This window comes from Falco punctatus, assembly GCF_963210335.1.
Source record: "Falco punctatus genome assembly, chromosome: 6".
NCBI classification, from domain to species: Eukaryota; Metazoa; Chordata; class Aves; order Falconiformes; family Falconidae; genus Falco; species Falco punctatus.
The window spans coordinates 43120246-43139849 of record NC_137585.1 but is presented as its reverse complement, the minus strand read 5'-3'; the positions used below and the strand labels follow the sequence as shown (position 1 = coordinate 43139849).

The following is a 19604-nucleotide window of genomic DNA, read 5'->3' as shown; positions in this document are numbered from 1 at the left end:
TAAAATGCAACAAGTGACTGAAATCCAGGAATCCAATTCCAGCTCTGGACAAAATTTGATGTAATCTCACTTTCCCTGTACTTGAAACTTGGCTGCATAGAATAATGTCATATGCCTCACTTAACACATGACTGTTAGATTTTGTGACTGGAATGCATTTTGTGATTTGGGAATGCAGGTAAACTCTGTTGTAGTCTTATGATGCGTGATTTTAATAAGTAGGATACCATGCTACCATCTTTGTTTTTTTTAAAAGTTCAGCTTCTTGTAGTATTATTTTTGCCAATATGTTTTTGATGAATATTGGTGAGAAAATTGGTAACTTGTCCCCAAACTTAATGAGTGTTTGTCAGTGGATGATTTCACTGCACAGTAATATCTACTTTTAGGGTTATATGTTGTTATTAATGCAACAGACCTGTTAATAGTACTTACTTTACAGCATTATTACACCAAATAAACATTTTATTCAGAACTGTGCAGAATTAAGAGACTTTAAATCTTCAGTCATCTTATTTACGACTCAATGGATGTGAAGTAAAGGAAAATATTGATAGGCATTGGGCACACTTTTTTTATTGCATTTTAAACACTAGTAGGTGGAGCTTTGTGGTATCCCAGGTTTGCTTTCAGCCATTAGCTACCTTAGTCCAAATTTTGGCAACTCTGTTCATTTCAAGTTATCTGAGGAAGCAGACTCACAGCATAAATTCACCTTAGGTACTCGAATGCACTAGAAACAATGCCAAATTGGATAGTCATATCTAGAGGTTACAATTTTTTTCTCCAGGATTATAGTCTTATCTTGGAATTACCTGTTCTTACAAGCAGTTCTGTCAAATTTAGCCTTTTTGCTTTTGCTTACGATGGCATTCCAGAGCAAAAAATGTGTGAGCCTAGTAAAAGGAAGCACTGAGAAGGAAGCTTCAGGGCCTGCAGGTGGAGAAGGGAAAAGCTGTCTTGTGTGTTTGTCAGAGCTGTGGACAGTGGGAGACCCTTCAAGATATTGCTCTGATAGTGGATATCTGGAATTATTAACTCCAGCTTCCACAAGAGTATTTTAAGTAGTTAAACTCAACTCTTCTGCATGGGTTTGTGACTTGAAGTGTTTGGCTTCTTGTGGTCAACTCAGTATTGTAACATGAAATGGGAGACACTGAAAGCCTAGTATTTTAAATACATGGGACACTTGATGCTTTCTGTAATGGTGATCACGTTGGTTTTATTCCCTGGGGCTCTGCAGTATGTCTCAGTTTGATGTTTCTTGGAAGTGTTCTTAGATTTTTCTGAAGCTCGACTTGTTGGGTCAGTCTTTTTTACCTATTTAGTTCTCACATATTCAAGTTAAAGTACTTTAAATTCAGTAAGCTAATGATCAGTTTAAGCTTTTGATAAAAATATTTTTTTTGCTTAGACATCTATGCAGCACTTTCCGATCTTGTTTCTTAATGTAGCTATCGCTTCAGTCAGAGTGGATTTGCCTTGTGAGTGAAGGGCCATGGCTTGGAGAAGGCAGGGCAGCACAGGCCTGCGTCGTGCCTTGATGGTACAGGACAATGTGTGCTTGCTTGCCAGGCTCCTTGCAGAGGCTGTGGAGTGAGCTGCTTTATAAGAGAAGGTCATGCTTTTCATGCTGTAATAATTCCCCCTCAACTTACAATTTTCCCTTGCTCTGCCAAAATAGGAGGGAATTGATGTGGGAATCCTTTGCCTGAACGTTGCTAACTTGTACTGCCAAATTGACTTCACACTACTGAAGTCCTAATTTGTTAGCTGTCATTTCAGTAAGAAATAATTTGGGGTCTTAAAGCAAAGAAACTACCACTGGATGAAACTGCTACTAAGAAGTGTCAATCACGGTAGGCAGCAGCAATCCTTCAAGTGAGATAAATGCCACTGTTTACATCTGCTGCAGTCTAGGAGCAGCAGCCAGTTTTTATTTCAGTTAGGCGAGTACACCTCCCAAGAGAATAATAAGCTTCAGGAAGAAGTCAGATTTCTGTTTGAAAACTCAGCAAAACTCATGACCTTTGAATTTACTGTTTATAACACAGGAGTTGTAATGAGGGAGACTTATCACTGGGCATATTTAAGGTTGAAGGTGATGTATTAAGAACTTAGTTGTAGAGTCTTCCATGATTGTGCCCTCTCCCTCTTAGCTCTTCAGTCTACTTGTAATTGTCTCTTCATAAGCCAGGCTCTCTGAGATGCTTGCACTAAAGCAACAGCATGCGACTGAAACGATTTAACTCCTAGTTGCTCAGTTTGGCACACCTTAACATGTGTGATTGTGACCTGTAAATGCATTCTGTTCTGTATGAACGTATCGGTTTATTAGTGTTCATTTGTTCTCTTGTGAAACAGCTGGTGAGTTTCTGTAGGCTTTCAAGTTGGTATGAGGGTCTGTCTCTTAAAGAAAACTGACCCTCCACAGCAGAAGACCTCAGACTTTTGCAGTTTGATTTCCAGGTCACTTTCTCAGTTACAGTTACTTTCCATTATAACATTATTACAGGCAAATTCCACCCCCTCCACCCCAGAAAAATGTCATGTGATGGCTTGAAAACTGTGGAACATACCCAGTGCTGCGGTTTTCAGTCTCAAGTATGCAAAGGCATATTATGTTTTTTAGTATCTCAAAAGCTGTTTTATGAAACTGATTAAAATGGCATGACTACTGAAATACATGGGGACAGTTTTTATTACTGTAGCCTCTTGGTGTACACATCTGTCCAGTCTTCATTGAACTAATTAGATTAAACAAAGGCTTTCCTGAGATAATCACTTTGCAGGCCTTTTCCTATATTACAGCAACTAGCTTTAGTGTGTTTTTGTAAGTCAAATGCTAGTACCAGCTCATGTTTAATATCTGAATGCACAGTGTTCAAGCAGATGTATAAATTAAATTGAGTGCTACAGGATATATAATTGCTGGACCTTTGACTCTTGAGATTTGAGTTTGCTTAAATGTTTTAAGATTTAATTTCCTTAATCAATATTAAAATGTATTTCTTGTAGGTTGGTGAAGCAATTATTAAATGCAGATTCAATAACAGGAAAGGTTTGGATAGGGGTCTAAGGTATGCTAGGTCCTGTGCATCTGGGTAATAGTAATTATGCTGCTCTTAAATCCAGCTGTTCGTATTTGGTTGTCAGTGTGTGGCCACTGTGAACTATCACTTCAAGGTAGCCTTAATTTTGATGAATGTGGAGCACAGATTAGCTTTTGTCCAAATAGAGGGAATTATTAGTTACTAAGTGACTAAAAACTTCCACCTGTGAAGGACTTCCTGGAGTCCTTTCTGAGGCGTATTTAATGTTCAGGGATGCCTCAACAGTAGCATTTTTGGGGTGGTATGGGGTATTAACATGGGTTTATATTTAAAGTGTTGTTACAAGAACACTTCAAGAAACATGTTACAGCTGTTTCTAGTTTAGTCAACATAGTGTGTTCTGGTGGTGCTAAATAGAGTTGTAATCTGTAGTCTCATCATGCTTTGGTAAACATCTCTTTGGTAAACATGGACTTCAGTTTAGAGCTTGTCTTTTTTGCAGTCCAGCTAGAGAGGATTATGAGATTGTTGAACTTCTAACACTGGTAAAATTATCTAACCTTTGTTTCTTGGGTTATGGTTTTGAATTATTGTCTTTGGTAACAAAACACACTCAGTGATAAAAAATACTAATTTGATTTAGGTAAGAAATTTGGGGTGCAGTACTCCTCATAGGCAGCTGCAATGATGTGACGTGTCAGTGAAGCTGTTAGACATAGAGCAGCAAGGTCTTTTCAGAGAGATTTGCACAGGTATCTGAATCCTGCCTGTGAAAGTATGTGCTGCTACTGTAAGGTACTTCTACAGTACAGCATTTCTAGTCACTTGAGTGTGACAGACAGTAGCTTCAAAGTTGCTCATAGTCTCAGTGGTATGTGTAAACCAAAGGATTATCCAAAAGTTGATGTGCCTAATGAAAGACAGACTTCTCTTCATCATGTTCTGTGCAGCATCTTTAAGGTGGATACCAACATAACTTCAACGGAATTAAACTTTAAATAAGATGGAACTTCAGCAGTGGTGCATAAATGAATAATAGACAGTCTAACTGTTTCTTGAATTTAAAATTTGAGGTTAGCATATTGGAGTTGCTTTGAACTATAGTGCTTCAGAGCTTCTGCTACTCCAACAACATCTGAAATGGCTGCTGCAAGAATTAAGAAGTGGAACGCTGGTCAAATCAAAATATTCCACTAGTGGGAGATAAATATTATTAGAGGATCTATGTGGCTTAAAGATATGCTTTCTTTTGATATTTGGATTTCACTGTTTATAGTTGCATTATGCATTACCACTTTGTTACAAAAGTGGACTGTTGGAACATGCTGTAACAGGAAGCAATTGAATGTTGCAAGTTTTGACATAAAAACTGCATTAGGATGTTTCTTAAAGGCATTTCTAGTGAGATTTTTCTGTAGGAATCAACAGAGAAACTATGTTAAGGTAAGTTGGTTCTGTACCGGTGTGTAAAGAGGCTTTTGTACTGTCCATTGAAATGCCTGGTAAAAATGGGTTACCAGAGCAGATTTTCTGGTCTGATTTGGTGTAAGATTGCAAATGTTTAACAAAGTGTTTATGATTTTGAGGGAAACTGCTCTTGCTCGGTATTTAAAATTGGAGGAGTATTCACACTGTTCCTCTCTATTTGCCACAGCTATTTCTTAACATCGATGTGCCATATAGTCTGTAACTCTACTAGAGCTGATCAGCAGAACCACACGGCTTTTGTAGTGTTAATGTAAGCTTATTGAACTTGTCTGTGAATGCTAAGAGTCTTTTGGTAAGTTAGGACACCACTGAGGTACTTCAGAACATTGGATAACCCCTTTCTTTCGGTATAAACTGTTAGTAGTGGCTAATCAATGGACTATTATGGCTTAACAAAAATGCATCTAGGTGCACAGAGGTGATAGAACCAGAGTGCAAAGCACAGTGTGAGCTATGATTAAGCAGTGTTACTGCTCTTGAAGTCTTGCCCTGGCCCAGAATTCGTTCCTAAAGCTTTTCGATGCTAAGTGAGCAGTGACTAGAGCTGCAGCTTTTCCTAACTTGATGTCTGCACTTGGATTTGGGTGTATTTGGGCCTCAAGTGCAGGGCTCCTGCTAGATTGAACAGAGCTTTTCTTAATTAAAGTTGAATCAAGTTTGACATCGTTAGTTGTGGGGTATTCTGCTTGGTCTATTTTTGCCTAATTAGCAGCTGCAGAACCTTCTGCATAGCTATACAAACTCATTTGCCTGATCTGTTTCGTGTTATACTGTCATAGCTTACGATCGGATGCCAATTGATAAATCTTCCTAGACTAGTAGTTGGCCAACAGCCTCCAGCTTTTGGGCATAGATGAGATAAAGAAGTGGTGTGGTGTGGCTTTAAAGAGCGCTCTTTCATATATGATTTGCATGAATTTCTTCACGTACAGGATACTCTAGCAGAACATGTTACAGTCAGCTGAAGAATGTGCGTTAATCAAAACTGCATCATAGTATGCAGGTTAACACCATCATCGTGGACTTTTCAACTGTTGTAATTTATTTTTTTTGCAAGTAACAGAAAACAATTGAGATACAAAATGAATTTTTAAATTAGGTACCTTGTTGATGTTAGTTATAGGATGTTGAAGTTTTATGCATATGAATATTGTTTGCTTTGTGCTTTTTGCTGCTCTCCAGGAAACAGCCACAGACAGTGCTTTTCTCAGAATCTCCTAGTGATAGGAAGAGAAGAGCGGTTGTAGTTCTGCTGGAAATGGGACTGTTGCTTGTGGCTGGGTGACAGCACTTTAGAGTTTTTCAGCATCAGTGGTTGCCTTCAGTGTAAATGCAGTACTGTGGCACAGCGCTTGAAATGTTTGATTGATTAGAGCTGAAGCTGATTGTTTCCAGAGCAGAGAACTGAGACTTTCCTCTCCTTACCTTAAATTTCTGGCAATTAGGTGCTTATACCTGGATCTTAACATAGATGGGGTGGTTCAGCTGAACAGTCCTCTGACCTGGAGGGCAATAGACAGAAATCTTTTCTTTGCTATTTGACTCTTTGCCTTTGTAAAGCAATGCAGTCAGTGGTAACTTTTTGCTTCTGCTTAGGCATACGACACCTGAGGGTCGTCTTGACCTGGAATTGTCCAAGTTACCGTTTGTCTGAGCCTGGCAGACATTATGTTTCATGAGGAGTATATTGTTAGTTGTGCTTGCTGTGCCTCCTTTATGTCAATAAAGCTGACTTACATGATCAGACATCAGGTCTTTATGTAGGCATGAAGTGTCTGTGTGTGTTCACTATACTGTTGTGGGGATACATGTGTGCATGCAGAATGTCAGCTGTGTGGGAATTAAATATAGAACACCTGTGCAGGTTAAGAATCTGGTTAGTAAATGTTATTAAGCTACAGTGCTCTGATAGTCAGATGGAAGAGCTACTCTTAGTCTGCCTATCCGTTCTGTAGGAAGGTGGTATTGTGCAGTTTTCTCCTCTGTTCAAAATTAAATGCAGGTACTGTGGGAGGCTTGATTTGTGATGACATGGGCTGGAAGGGGGCTAAAACTGTTTGCACATGAAACTGCATTAAGGTCTGCCTGAAGATACACACCTACTTACACTAAAGAAGTGCTTCATGCATGGGCTAACTTTGTGTTGAACCTGTTTTTCTTGAGATTTCCACAAATGAGTTCATGGGAACACACAAAAGCTTGCTGATCCCAAACTTTGAGGTGAAAAGTTGGGATTTTTAGCTTGAGCACGTTCTTGCCCCATGTGATGTCAGTGGTGGATGATCCAAACTCCAGTTCCCTGGAAATAGATTTATTTCCTGGTATTTTAAAAGGTTTCCTCTTGATGATGAACCGTATGGATATACCAAGCAAAATGCAAGACTTAAAGGCAATAGCTGTTCTAAGTAGTTAATGATTTAAGAAAGTATAATAATGCCTGGTTATTTTGGTATGCAAAACATCCATTTTGCGCCTCGTCATTCTTTCCAGCTGAAATATTTTAGGAAATGTAAAGAAATTGTCCTTAAGCAGAAATTGGTTCTATAACCTCAATACCAAGGGTAGGGTTGTCTTACAATGTACTGCAATATAGCTGTTATGTAACCGAATGTGTATTTATTCTTTCCCTAGACTGTACATGCCATTTGGCTTGGTGAACAGAACACGCCATGGGACAAGCTCAAAGATATCTCTTCAGACGGGGTCTTTTACTTGGGTGATGTGTCTGCTCTCCTGACTGTCTCCATACCCAAAGGATTTATTTTCGTTCTGGAAATATTTTAAGTTGAAATCTTTTTCCTTACTGGAAACTGTCTACACTAAAGACTGCACACATCATGGGTGATATGGCAAACAACTCAGTTGCATATAGTGGCGTAAAAAATGCTGTAAAAGAAGCTAATCATGGAGATTTTGGAGTTACTCTTGCAGAGCTCCGTTCTCTTATGGAACTTCGAGCTACAGATGCACTGCATAAAATACAGGAATGCTATGGAGATGTACATGGCATCTGTGCAAAATTGAAAACTTCACCAAATGAAGGTAAGTGAATTTTAACACTATTATTGAGGAAACTTCATTTAGGAAAAACCTTGGTCAAGCCAACAACTTTTTTTCTTAATGTAACAAAGTGTATAAAAGTATTTTGGTTACCTTAGTATTGCTTCTTACTCTTATAAGGCAGAGGTACTCAATGGCAATAAATAAGCAAGTGGGTTTTTTTCAGTTGGTCTGACTGCATGTGAGATGTTGGACTGGTGGTGAAGTTGCACTTTGGAATGAATTTCATTGATGTAGGCATCCACATATGAAATAGCAATGCAACTTAGCTGATGTGTAACTTTGAAAGCGTTAAGTTTAGTGAATAGCTCATATGACCTATAGTTCACAATTCAAATCATGCTGTTGTAGAACACAAGGTTTTAATAGTCTAATGCAGGGCTTATTAATACTTCTGTGTTGCTACTTAGTTCTTGTATTCCCCTATACAACTATTTTTAAAACTGGTAAAATCTGTTTTCTATTTGTACTACATTGAATTCTTAGTGGCAGGATCTAGTTTCTAAATCTGTAATATTACTTTAGATTTCATTTGTTCTAAACAAAGTAACTATTAATACAGCTTTAGGTCCTAAGAGGTACTGTCACTATTAGTAGAAGGTTTGCAAAGTGATCATACAATCTTATTCTCTAGAAATAAGCATCTTTAAAGGACATTTTGCCATGTTGGACTTGATGACGTTCTGTGAAATGTGGTACCTGATGCTTTTGCTCACTAGAGTTATTACTCCCAAGATAGACTGTACAGATGTGAAGAAAGTAAATGTATCAAGTCTCCTTCCTGAGAGCTTTCCAGAAGTTTTTCTTAAGATCTCGCCCTTTTTTACTACTCTTCCAGTGGAAATGAAAGCTATACACTTCAATTTCTACAAGAAAGATGGAAGTCATATTGCTTAAGACGTCTAAACTGTAGTGTCCTGTACAAATGTTTTTATGTATTTTTATCTAATATTAACTCAAACTTATGTGAAGTCCTGCTGTTGGTGGTGCTTGAGAAGGACCAAAATCAAGACTTTGGCAAATCGTGGTGTCTCGGCATTTAAGCAATTACATGGCTTTTAACCAATGTGGTATGTTGGTGTCAGTGAAGTACCTGCTGTCTTAATCCTGGAGAGCTGTTGCTTTCTGTTCTTCAGAAATGCTATGGAAGGTTTTGTCTCCTTGGATCAAGAACAGCCTACTAATGCTATAAGGTATCTTTGGGTACATCTGCATTTAGCATGTTTTGGCTTGATCTGCTTTTGAAGCCAGACTCCTGATTTCCAGACTCCTGAAATTATTTCAGTACATGAACTGGGTTGTTCTTACCAAACTGAAAGTAGCCAGCTCTTGTGCCTGACCTGCCAGTGAAAGGGAGTAGACCAGTTTCGGCTGAAGAAGGAATCTGTAAAACACGAGGAGTGCAAACTTCTGTTCCTTGGCATCAACAGAGTTGTAAAGTTTAGTGCATGTGTGTGAAGCACTGGTGTTATATTGCTTGTACGCAGCTCTTAGGAACAGCAGCCTCGTTACCCTGTTGACCTGTTGCACAGTACTGAAAGGCAGTTTCCTTTCTCAGTGAAAAGGGCTGCAGTTTTCTAAAATCAGGAACTGAACTGAGAGTTGAATACTGTTTTACAGTAGTCTGCAAGGTTTAAGGCCCATTATTACTGCAAGCTAGGTAGGCATACAATTGTAGATGGACATGATGCACTAAGCACCAAATACCTGGGATACTGCAGAGTTTTCTTCATGCCCCTTAATGTAACAAGCAGGTTAACACATGGCAATGGTGAGTGTCACATACTTAAATGAGAAAGGGTTAGATGCCCTTTCCTGCAGATTGATCCTGCTGTACTGTGTGATCAAGGCCTTTCCCCATTCAAGAGCATTTGACATTTAGATGTACTGCAATCAGTTAAATACAATCACTAACTTGATAAAAGGGCACCATGTCTTTTTTTTTTCCTAAGTGTGAGAGCAGCTCATCAACATGGCAAGGCCTCAACAGTCAATCATGATAATTAGCTCAGAAAAGGTTAAGTAAGATGAGTTAGAGCAGTGTCCTCTACAAAGGTGTCATTTTGGCTCTGAATCACTGCATGAAGCTTTAGAGAACCATCCTGTCTGTCAGGTAAGATGCTATAAATTTCTTGGAGGTAGTACTGGGGAGCTCTTATAAAAGTAGAACTAGGTCTCTTTTCTTTTGTCAAATTAAAGTTGTAAGTATAGAAATGCAGACATTTCTAATGGAGAAAACCTAGGCAAGATCTAAGAAGAAAACTGCTATGTGTTATACTAGTTCTAGCCCTCTAAGATATCATGTGTACACCTGCAAGGCTCTGTGACACTTCTTCCTATTCAGAAGTTTTCTTTATAATGTGAAATGCTGACTTGCGTAATTTCTAGTGGCTTCACAGCAAAAGCACAGGTAGTTCCAAAATGCTGTACAGTGGATGAGTTCAATTTGTACAGTTTCTTGCTTTGCAGTTGTTGACAGTGTAAGGCAATGTCTGTTTTCAGGTGAAATGTGGGCCAGACCTACCTGATTTGAAATGAGAAAAGGGAGCTGTCCTTTACCAGTATTGCAAAAAAAAGACAGTGAGCAGACTTTACGGCTTAGTATTTAATGTTTATTATGTCCTTTACATGTGTACCAATGTATATAAATGTGAATAAATGAATGTTTGACATATCCATAGTAGCAAAAGTTCTTCTTATATTCTGGAGAGACGGACCACTATCAATATTTCCACGGGTCTACATAATTTTGATTGTCTAGTAACTTCTAGATTCTAATACAATCAGTATATGAAGTTTTAACTAGCCCCTTGCATAATACTTTTCAAGCTTAACCCCAGATAACATAATTTACCCTAGTTAAGAAATATAACAAAAAATATAATGGCAGTAGTTTCAACCTCAGGATGGTAGATTGTGAACTATGACATTGCCAGCCATGTGGTAAGTGTAGCAAGTTTGGTAATGGTGCTTGGTGTATTATGGCAAATACTAAAAATATAAAGCTTTGTGTCTTTGCTAGGTGTATTTACTAATCTTCACTAAGTGGTTCTGATAGTAGCTTAACTTTATGTAGCCTTTTCGGAAAATGCTTTTCATTCTTCAAAGACCATTGCTGTATACTTCTGATATTCTGCATCCTGGTGCTCTGTGAAGGGAGGAGGAGAGTGGTGCTGCTGCCACTATGTAAATAATCTTCCAAACTCTGCTATGCTAAAAGGAAGACAGAAATGGTATCTGTTGCAAAACAGCAGTATGGCTGAGCCTTTTAGAATGGCCAAGCTGTCCTGAGTTTCTCTAATTTCTCTCATGTAGCTTGATTTTGAAAACGGCCTTGCAGTGCTCTGAGTTGAGAGTTAAATTAAGCACCTGAAAGCTTGAACTTTGAGAAGCGTAGTGTTAGGGCTAACCCGTAAAATTGCTCCTTTGTGTAAAACCTCTAAAGCCATGCATTGAAGGTGAATCTAAAAGTGCTGGAATAAATCTAATTAATCATGTACACTAAGAGTATATTTAATTCATTTCACTTTTGTAAAGATCTGCACATGCATTTTGCTTTTCAGTTAAGTGATTACATAGAAGTGTTAAAACTGAGGTCTGCAGTTCATTAGTCTTTGCAGAGTGTCTTGCAATAGCATGATGGTGCTAGGAAATGTCTATTAGGTATGTTAAATACCCCAGTTACGAAATCCAGTTGCGGTAGTTGCCTGTTCTTATTGATTACCTAGCATGTTTGCAATACCTTTATCACTAAACAGTTGGGTGAACTACTAAAAAAAATGCTATGAAACAAATTGTTGTCTTTAAGCAGGTGCTAATCATAACCTTGGGGGCAACATAGTTGACATGTCCAGACCTTTGGTCTGAACATCACTGGATCTTTGCCATTTTGCTTTGAAAAATGAGCTTGTGGCTTAAATTCTGAATGGTGGGTTAGGTAGCTGGAAACTATTGAAGGAGTTAACAGGAGGTGTAGTTATGGAAGACCTTGAGTGCATGACCTTGCACTGAATATACTTGGTATTCCTTTATTTTTAAAGGCTTGGCTAGCTCTTGAAGCATGAAGTGCCTTTTAGCTCTGGCCTGCTCTAGTGTCCCTTAAGGATAGTACCACAGCTGAGACACAGAAGAGGACTCAAAAGAAATATGACCTATAAAAAAGAAGATAGGTACAAAACTGAGGGTGACAGACCCTGCACAGTGCTAAATATGGACTCCCTGTGAGATGAGATAGGAAGTGAAGCTTTAGAAAAGCAAACAGTGGCTGTCCAGGCAGAAGCAACATTATTAAGTGGCTGCTTCTTTCCACATGATGCCTGGAGAGCTTCACTAGCCTTTTGTAGTATTTTATATAATAATCCAATAATATACAAATATAATATTTAATACAGTAATCATATTAAATATTTCATTATAGGTGTTACATTAATTGTAGGATCCTAGGGCATTATCACTGAATACAGAATCCCTACAGGGGAAACCAGAGCTGGCTTCACAGGCTGTGATCTTGCTGAAGCTGCATGGTGCTACTCAGTTCCAATAGTAGTAACTCTACTAATGGTCTTGTCTTGCAAACTTGTTGACTTTGTATGAAGGTAGGTCTGTTACTGTTCCTCTGCTGCTGTGTCATATAAGTGCAAGCAGGCAGACTATCAGCTTACTTTATATTGGCAAAGTGTGAATTATAAAATATAGCTGGTTTTCTGTTGCAACTCTTAATTTTAAAGGATAATACTTAAGTAGTTATATCTGAGATACAGCTTTTCAGTATTGTTACTGAAATACGGAGTGAGGCTTGACTCTGTGAATGGGAAACCTCAATCGCTTATAATGTGAGGGTGAAATGAATATAAGTGTCACTAACTTTGTCTTATTATTAAATAGGTTTAAGTGGAAATCCAGCAGATATAGAAAGGAGAGAAGCAGTTTTTGGGAAGAACTTTATACCTCCTAAAAAGCCAAAAACATTTCTTCAGTTAGTATGGGAAGCACTACAGGATGTTACACTAATCATATTAGAAATTGCAGCCGTAGTATCCTTGGGCCTTTCTTTTTACCAACCTCCAGGAGGAAATGAATCACGTAAGTAAAGTTTTTTTAAAAAGTAGGTATCTACCTATATTATCCTACTGACTTTCCTGGTTCGACATGCCTTTACTGTGAATCTGATGGGAAACAGTAAGTTGGTGGAAAAGCAGCTAATTGACAGAAAATTCCCAAAACTCTAGTTTGCCTTAAAAGGGCAACATGAGATTTCCCTGGTCACGATCCGGTATCATTCTGACCAAAATAATGCCAAATGTAAAGTGCAAGCAGCAGGAGCAAGGACTTGTCTTAGATCCAGTCATGTTTCTGCGCAAGTGGTTTTTTTAGCTTTGCCTCAAATATTTAAGCAATTTATAATTTGCAGTCATGTGCTTTCTTTGGGGAGTCAGCAAGTCTTAAATTTCTCTTGATTTGCAATATGACACTGGTAACTTTCTAATTTAAGAAATGAAGCTATGTTTATACTTCTAAACAGAAAATGAAGGGATCTGGTCTTCATTGAACTGACTTTTGCAAGGATATCTGGCTTGTTAAGATAAAAGTAAAGTGGGAAACATTGAGAAAGTAGAAGGTGGTGAAATAATTTGTCTAGTTTGGCATTCTTATTATTATTCATTTAACAAGATAATTAGGACAGGTAACTTTTTATATCACCTTTTCTTATGTTCTGATAAGCAGGGATGTAAATTCTAGGTGGTTTAACTTCATTGAGCTGTTCTAGCTTCCAGGTTCTTTAGCTGCTGTGTGTGCTATCCTTACTGAAAAAAAAAGATAAAATTGTAAAGAAGGCTAGCACAGAAAATGTAGCAACTACTAGTTTCTTCTGTTTGGCAAAACTTTTTTGTTGAAATAACTATTTGCCTGATCTTTCTTAAATCTAAAACCTGTTTTTACAGTATGTGGATCAGTAAATGTTGGTGAAGAAGAGGACGAATCTGAAGCAGGTTGGATTGAAGGAGCAGCAATCCTCCTATCTGTAGTTTGTGTGGTATTAGTAACAGCTTTCAATGACTGGAGTAAAGAGAAACAGTTTCGGGGCTTGCAGAGCCGTATTGAACAAGAACAGAAATTCACAGTCATCAGAGGTGGCCAAGTCATCCAAATACCAGTAGCTGACATAATTGTTGGAGATATTGCACAAGTGAAATATGGTAAACATTTTTAAAGTTGAAATTTCTTTTATTTTAAAAAAGGAACTACAGTCCACATACCCAGTGATCTCTTGTAGGTGATCTTTTACCAGCTGATGGTGTACTCATTCAAGGAAACGACCTCAAAATTGATGAAAGTTCACTGACTGGAGAATCTGATCATGTTAAGAAATCTCTGGACAGAGATCCTATGCTGCTGTCAGGTGTGTAACATCGGACAATTCTTGAAGAAAGTGGTTTGTTTATGGGGGTAAACTGGTTTTTTTAAATTTTGAGGTTAAAATCTGTCAAACTGGACCTTTACCTGGGGCAGCTTCTTAAAGTATCCAAAACCAGTGCAGCTAGTACAAAACTTTGTCAGAGCAGGCAGACTCTTAAAACTGATAAACATTTTGTGTAGCTGCTTATGGTCTTATTTTCCAGATAGTTTTGGCAATTAAAACTCTAGGGGAACACGGTGGTATATACACATATCCTAAGGTTTCATCAGTGTGAAGTTTGAAAATTCATTTCCTTTGTGCTCTGCCATATAACTGGTCAAGTCTCAGTGGAAAACCTGATTCAATCTTTCAGGTACACATGTGATGGAAGGCTCTGGAAGAATGGTTGTTACTGCTGTAGGTGTGAACTCTCAGACTGGAATCATCTTTACCTTACTTGGGGCTGGAGGAGATGAAGAAGAGAAGGAGAAGGAAAAAGAGAAGAAGGACAAAAAAAGTAGGCATAATAGTCTTAAGTCCCTGGGGAGGGAGGTGTGGACTCCTGAATGTTACTAATAAAACCATGTTCTTGTTGTCTGGAGCCAGAAATCTTTTTTTTCTATTATTTTTTTGAAAACCCAACTCATGCTTTCAGTAAGTTTCACAAGGGCAAAACCGAAATCTGGTCCTGTTGTGGTTTAACCCTGGCTGGTAATTAAGTACCACGCAGCCACTTGCTCACTCCCCCCTCACTCAGAGGAATGGGGAGGAGGGTTGGAAAGGAATGTAAAACTCAAGGGTTGAGATGAGAACAATGTAATTGAAACAGAATAAAAATGAAAGAACAATAGTAATAATGATGACAATAACAATTATAATGAAAATGGGGAGGGAAACAATAAAATCCAGAGGTAGAGGAAGAAACACGTGGTGCACAATGCAGCTGCTCGTCACCCGCTGACCGATGCCCAGCCAGTCCCCAAGCAACAGTCTGCCTGCCCTGGCCAACCCCCAGGTGTATATACCAACCATAGTGTCCCATGGTGTGGAATATCTCTGGCTAGTTTGGGTCAGCTGACCTGGCTGTGTCCCCTTCCCATTCCTTGTGCCCTGTAAGCCTTTGCACTAACAAGGCTTGAGAAACTAAGAAGTCTCGCATCAAAGCCAAAACGCAGCACCATACTACCTCCCAGGAAGAGAATTAACTCCGTCCCAGCTGAAACTGGGACAGGTCCAATCATGCAAGACTACACCACAACTAATTCTCCTTGCATAGATTTTTAATTAAACTTCAGATCTCATTGATCAATTAGAGGTTTGGAAGTTTACAACTTCTAACCAGCCATACTATGTATAAATTGTTGAACTGCCCCCTTGTGTAATTACAAAGTATGTTCATGTCTAACAGCAAATATTTCTTTTATGGCAAACAGGTTATTACCAATAACTCAACTTAGTAAGTATCTAGTTCTGCTTTTGACAGGTAGAAAACATCCTGTGGCAAGGAGTTCTGTGACACTTGGAGGGAAAAAGCTTGTGTCATTGATATTGCTGAGTTTGTGGGTATCTTAAGCATATATAAGACTGATTTTTATAAAGGTGAGCAGACAGCTGCTCCTGCTATTCCTTTTCTTGCAGAGCTGAACCTTTGAGTGTTCAGAGACAGACATAAGGCAAATCCCTTCTAGCACTTTCCTGTAAACTGTTTGTGGAGGGATGAGGGGCTTGTAACCTAGAGCATTTTGGAGCTCTTCTGTGATGTGTGAAATGGGCGGTCTTCCTTATTCTGAAAGACTTGCTCAGCAGCTGGAACTATAAGGTCACTTATCTAAGCCACAGCCTTTACCCTGAGAATCAGGGCTTGGAAATGTTAACCAGTAATGTTTTGATCCTAGCTCTTCACAAGGCATGTTCAGGACTGAGCTTCATTCACCACAGCAGTAATTTTTCTAGAAATGGTTGTGAGGCCCACTGGATGGGACTAAGCCCGAAGATTCTTGGCAGAAGACTATACTTTTTCATCAGAGGAATATGAAACAGTAATGGAAAGTTCATACAGAAATGTGCTTGGGAATCTCAGTGGCCTTCAAACTAAAGAGATGATTGTTGGAATGTGTGCTCTTTGCAGGAATTAGGATCAAACTGTGCTTTTTGTCTTGCCCAGATCCACAAATACTTTGCAGTTCTCACTGTTCTTGAAACTTAAAGTAGTAAATGTCTTTAGAAGTAAGTTACAAGAATTGTTACAAAACGACTTTAAAGTTCAAAATCAGTTTCAAGCTCAAGTGTGGTACTGAAGAGTAAAAGTTGACCTACAGCACTTCCAGGGATTGGTGTGGAACAGTTTCCATCCTTTGCTCTTTCCCTTACAGAGGAAAGAGAAGGAGAGAAGTAACAGTACCAGCTGCTGCAGATGTGGAGAAGACTATAGCTTTTATTAATACTGAGCCAGTGTTTATTATTCTATAAGCAGAAATTGTTTTGACAAGTAGCGTTTTGTTTATGTCCTAGGGCCTGAACACTTGTGGGGTCTTTTGTCTCCCAAGATAGGCGACTTCCTCTTTCTCTTAAGTTAGGTGCCTGATAAGATTCTCCTTGGTAAAACTCAGGTTAAACTAATTTAGCTTCTCTGTGGATGTTAAGGAGATTAAAGTGGCTATTTTTAGTCAGCTGTATATGGCTTGGTTCAGAGTGAAAGCAAATGTATATACAAGGAGTTAGAAGTAACTCAAGTGTCGAACTTTCCTCTTGTAATGAGAGAAGAACTAGGAAAGAAAAAATACTGAATTAGGAGACAATTATGAGTTCTGAAGAGGTCTGAAGTGACATCTTCTGGAGAAGGTGAACATGCTTTCTTCCCTCTTCCTCCCCCACCCCAGCTGTTCTGAGGGTGCTTGGAGGAAAATCCTATGTACAGAAGATACATATAGAGTATGTCTACAGTAACAATGTAGTGGAAGTATAAATGTCAGAGAGGCTGCCTGATAATTTGATTTTTCTTCTGCCTGAGTACTCTCATACATTTCAGTCTACGTAACCTAAGTCCAAAAACTTAATACTGGTACTGAATAAATAAATAGTGATACCGAGAGACTTTGGGTTTCGTTCTTAAGTTCCTCAATTTTGCTTTTATTTCAGGCTATTGCAAATAGTAACTATAACCCTTGCTTTCATTACTTAGGAGAAAAGTTTTTCACTTGCCAAAGTAGTATCTAAACCTTTCTACCTGAAAAAACAAACAAAAAAAGATAGTGTGGCATGCCCCTGCCCCCCACCCCCCCACCCCCAAAAGCTACACATGATGTGTTTGGCCTTCTAGTTATCTTTAATGTTTCACTCATTAATTTATTTTGTTATTTCACTGTTTTTTATGATCTCTTGTTGAACTCCATTTCTGAACAGATAGGAGTGATATTTTATTATGAACTTCAACTATCCTCCTAGTGGCGTAATATTGGTATGTTGCCAACAGATTATGTTCATGCTTGCATAAATAGGGTTAGCATAGATCCAGTAATCCAGCACTGTACCTCCATTAAGCTTTGGTGCGGATTTATAAATATTTTATACTACAATAGTTTCTGCAGTGTTGTATGAAAGCATGCATTCTGGAAGTGAGATCCGACAGTTCATTTACAGTAGTAGTCAGATAATAGCTGCAAAGTGTTGGAAGAACAGAGAGCAAGACTGAGGCCACCAGAATCACTTCACGTCACAAATTTCTTTCCTAGAAAAATGTTTAGGCAAGCCTTTTAAAGGCTTTCCTCACAAGTATTAAATGTCTGTATCAGTAATTTGTGCAAACTTAACTATGGCAGGATAACACTGTAGCAGTTTTGTATGGGAAAAATAAAGTACAAAAACCCTAATATGAGCTGCTTCTGTGAGTTGACCTATACTTTTGAAGCCTCAGTTACATGAACCCTTGTCTCCAGTTTGTTCTATACTTTCTAAAAATTCAGTTACTCGCTTAAGCATATGGTAATGTGTGCATTTTTATATGAACATAAGCACTGCACTGAAATTAACTCTGCACAGCCAGTTTAAAACACAACTTGTTCCTCTCTCCAGGTAAAAAGCAAGATGGAGCTGTTGAAAACCGTAACAAAGGTAAACGCATGTTCTCTGATCCTTTCTCACACAAGTACCTATTTTCTGAGAGTGTATGTAATGGGTATGTACTTTCCTTTGAAAGTACATATTGAATACTTGGATCCAAAGTGCTTATGCTAAAGATGGCATAAGTGACTCTGCCCAAAACAAATGCTTAAATGAACTCTGTAGTCTCAACATAGCTAGATACTACAAAATTAAACTTCACCAATGATTTTTTTCAGCTATCCTGTAGAGGTGAGTTAACCTTGGCTGGCTGGCTTCCAGATGCCCAGCTAGCTGCTCTCTCACTCCCCTTCCTCAGGGGTGTGGGGCTGAAAATAGAATTAAAAGCTTGTGATTTGAGAAAAGGATGGGGAGGTATTGCTAATTATCCCCATGGGCAAACCAGACTCAATTTGGGGAAGATTAATTTATTGCCGATTAGAGTAGGAAGGTGAAAGAAAAACAACTAAAACCACCTTCCTCCCAGTCCCCCTTCCTTCCAGGCTCAGCTTCACTCCTGACTCCTCTGCTTCCTCCCTCTGAGGAGCTCAGGGAGATAGAGAATAGGGCTCTTTGGTCAGTTCATAATGTTTGTTTCTGCTCCTTTGTCCTCATACTCTTCCCTTGCTCCACCACAGTGTCCCTCCCACAGTATACAGTCCTTCATGAATTTCTCCAACGTGGGCTATTCCCACAGGGTACGGTCCTTCAGGAACAGACTGCAGAAGCATGGGTCTCCCCGGGCCACAGCTTCTGCCAGGATCATGCTCTGGCATGGGCCCTTCGCATGCTGCAGCTTCTTTGAGAGCACAGCTGCCTGCTGTGACAATGGGGTCCTCCACAGGCTGCAGGTGGATATCTACTCCACTGGGGTCCTCTGGGCTGCAAGGGGACAGCCTGCCTTATCTATCCATGGGCTGCAGCTCCCCTGCTGCCAGCACCTGGGCACCTGCATCCCAATACACCTGTTTCAACATTCTCATGTAGTATGGCATCTCTGGATACAAGGTACTAATGCAGTCCTGGTGTTTACTGGAGCCCAGTGTTATTAGGCTTTTTAAGTATCGTTGATTCTGGGGACTCCCCAATATTTAAACTTTATTTGATTTGAACTCCTAGCTAAAGCTCAGGATGGTGCAGCCATGGAAATGCAACCACTGAAGAGTGAGGATGGTGGCGATGGAGATGAGAAAGACAAGAAGAGAGCAAATTTGCCAAAGAAAGAAAAGTCAGTTCTTCAAGGCAAACTTACAAAGCTTGCAGTTCAGATTGGCAAAGCAGGTATGGTATATCAATAACCTTGTTATGCTGATGTGACATGTTTGTATAAAGTTAGAACATGCATGGTTTGTGAGTAGATAACTTAAGTAGCTAGCCTCGAGAAGTTTGATTCTTTAAGTGCAAAATTTCAATGTATGCCATCGTGCCTGAGTGTGCTGATAGCTTCTCACACTGTATCATGTGGATGGCTTTTATTTTTCCTTGATTGAAATAGATTCAGGCTTTAG

General features: G+C 39.0%; 1 protein-coding gene across 4 annotated transcripts in view; it reads left to right on the top strand.

The window, feature by feature from the left end:
• ATP2B1 (ATPase plasma membrane Ca2+ transporting 1) overlaps positions 1–19604 on the top strand; it is a 66061-nt gene that overhangs the window by 20032 nt on the left and 26425 nt on the right. For all 4 annotated transcript variants that reach the window (XM_080391397.1, XM_080391396.1, XM_080391398.1 and 1 more), the window contains exons 2-8: positions 7173–7583; positions 12486–12683; positions 13544–13798; positions 13876–14001; positions 14372–14515; positions 18070–18108; positions 19216–19377. In XM_080391397.1, the coding sequence (XP_080247523.1) occupies positions 7379–7583; positions 12486–12683; positions 13544–13798; positions 13876–14001; positions 14372–14515; positions 18070–18108; positions 19216–19377 (1129 nt within the window). In that variant the 5' untranslated portion in view covers positions 7173–7378. The remainder of the gene's footprint in view (positions 1–7172; positions 7584–12485; positions 12684–13543; positions 13799–13875; positions 14002–14371; positions 14516–18069; positions 18109–19215; positions 19378–19604) is intronic.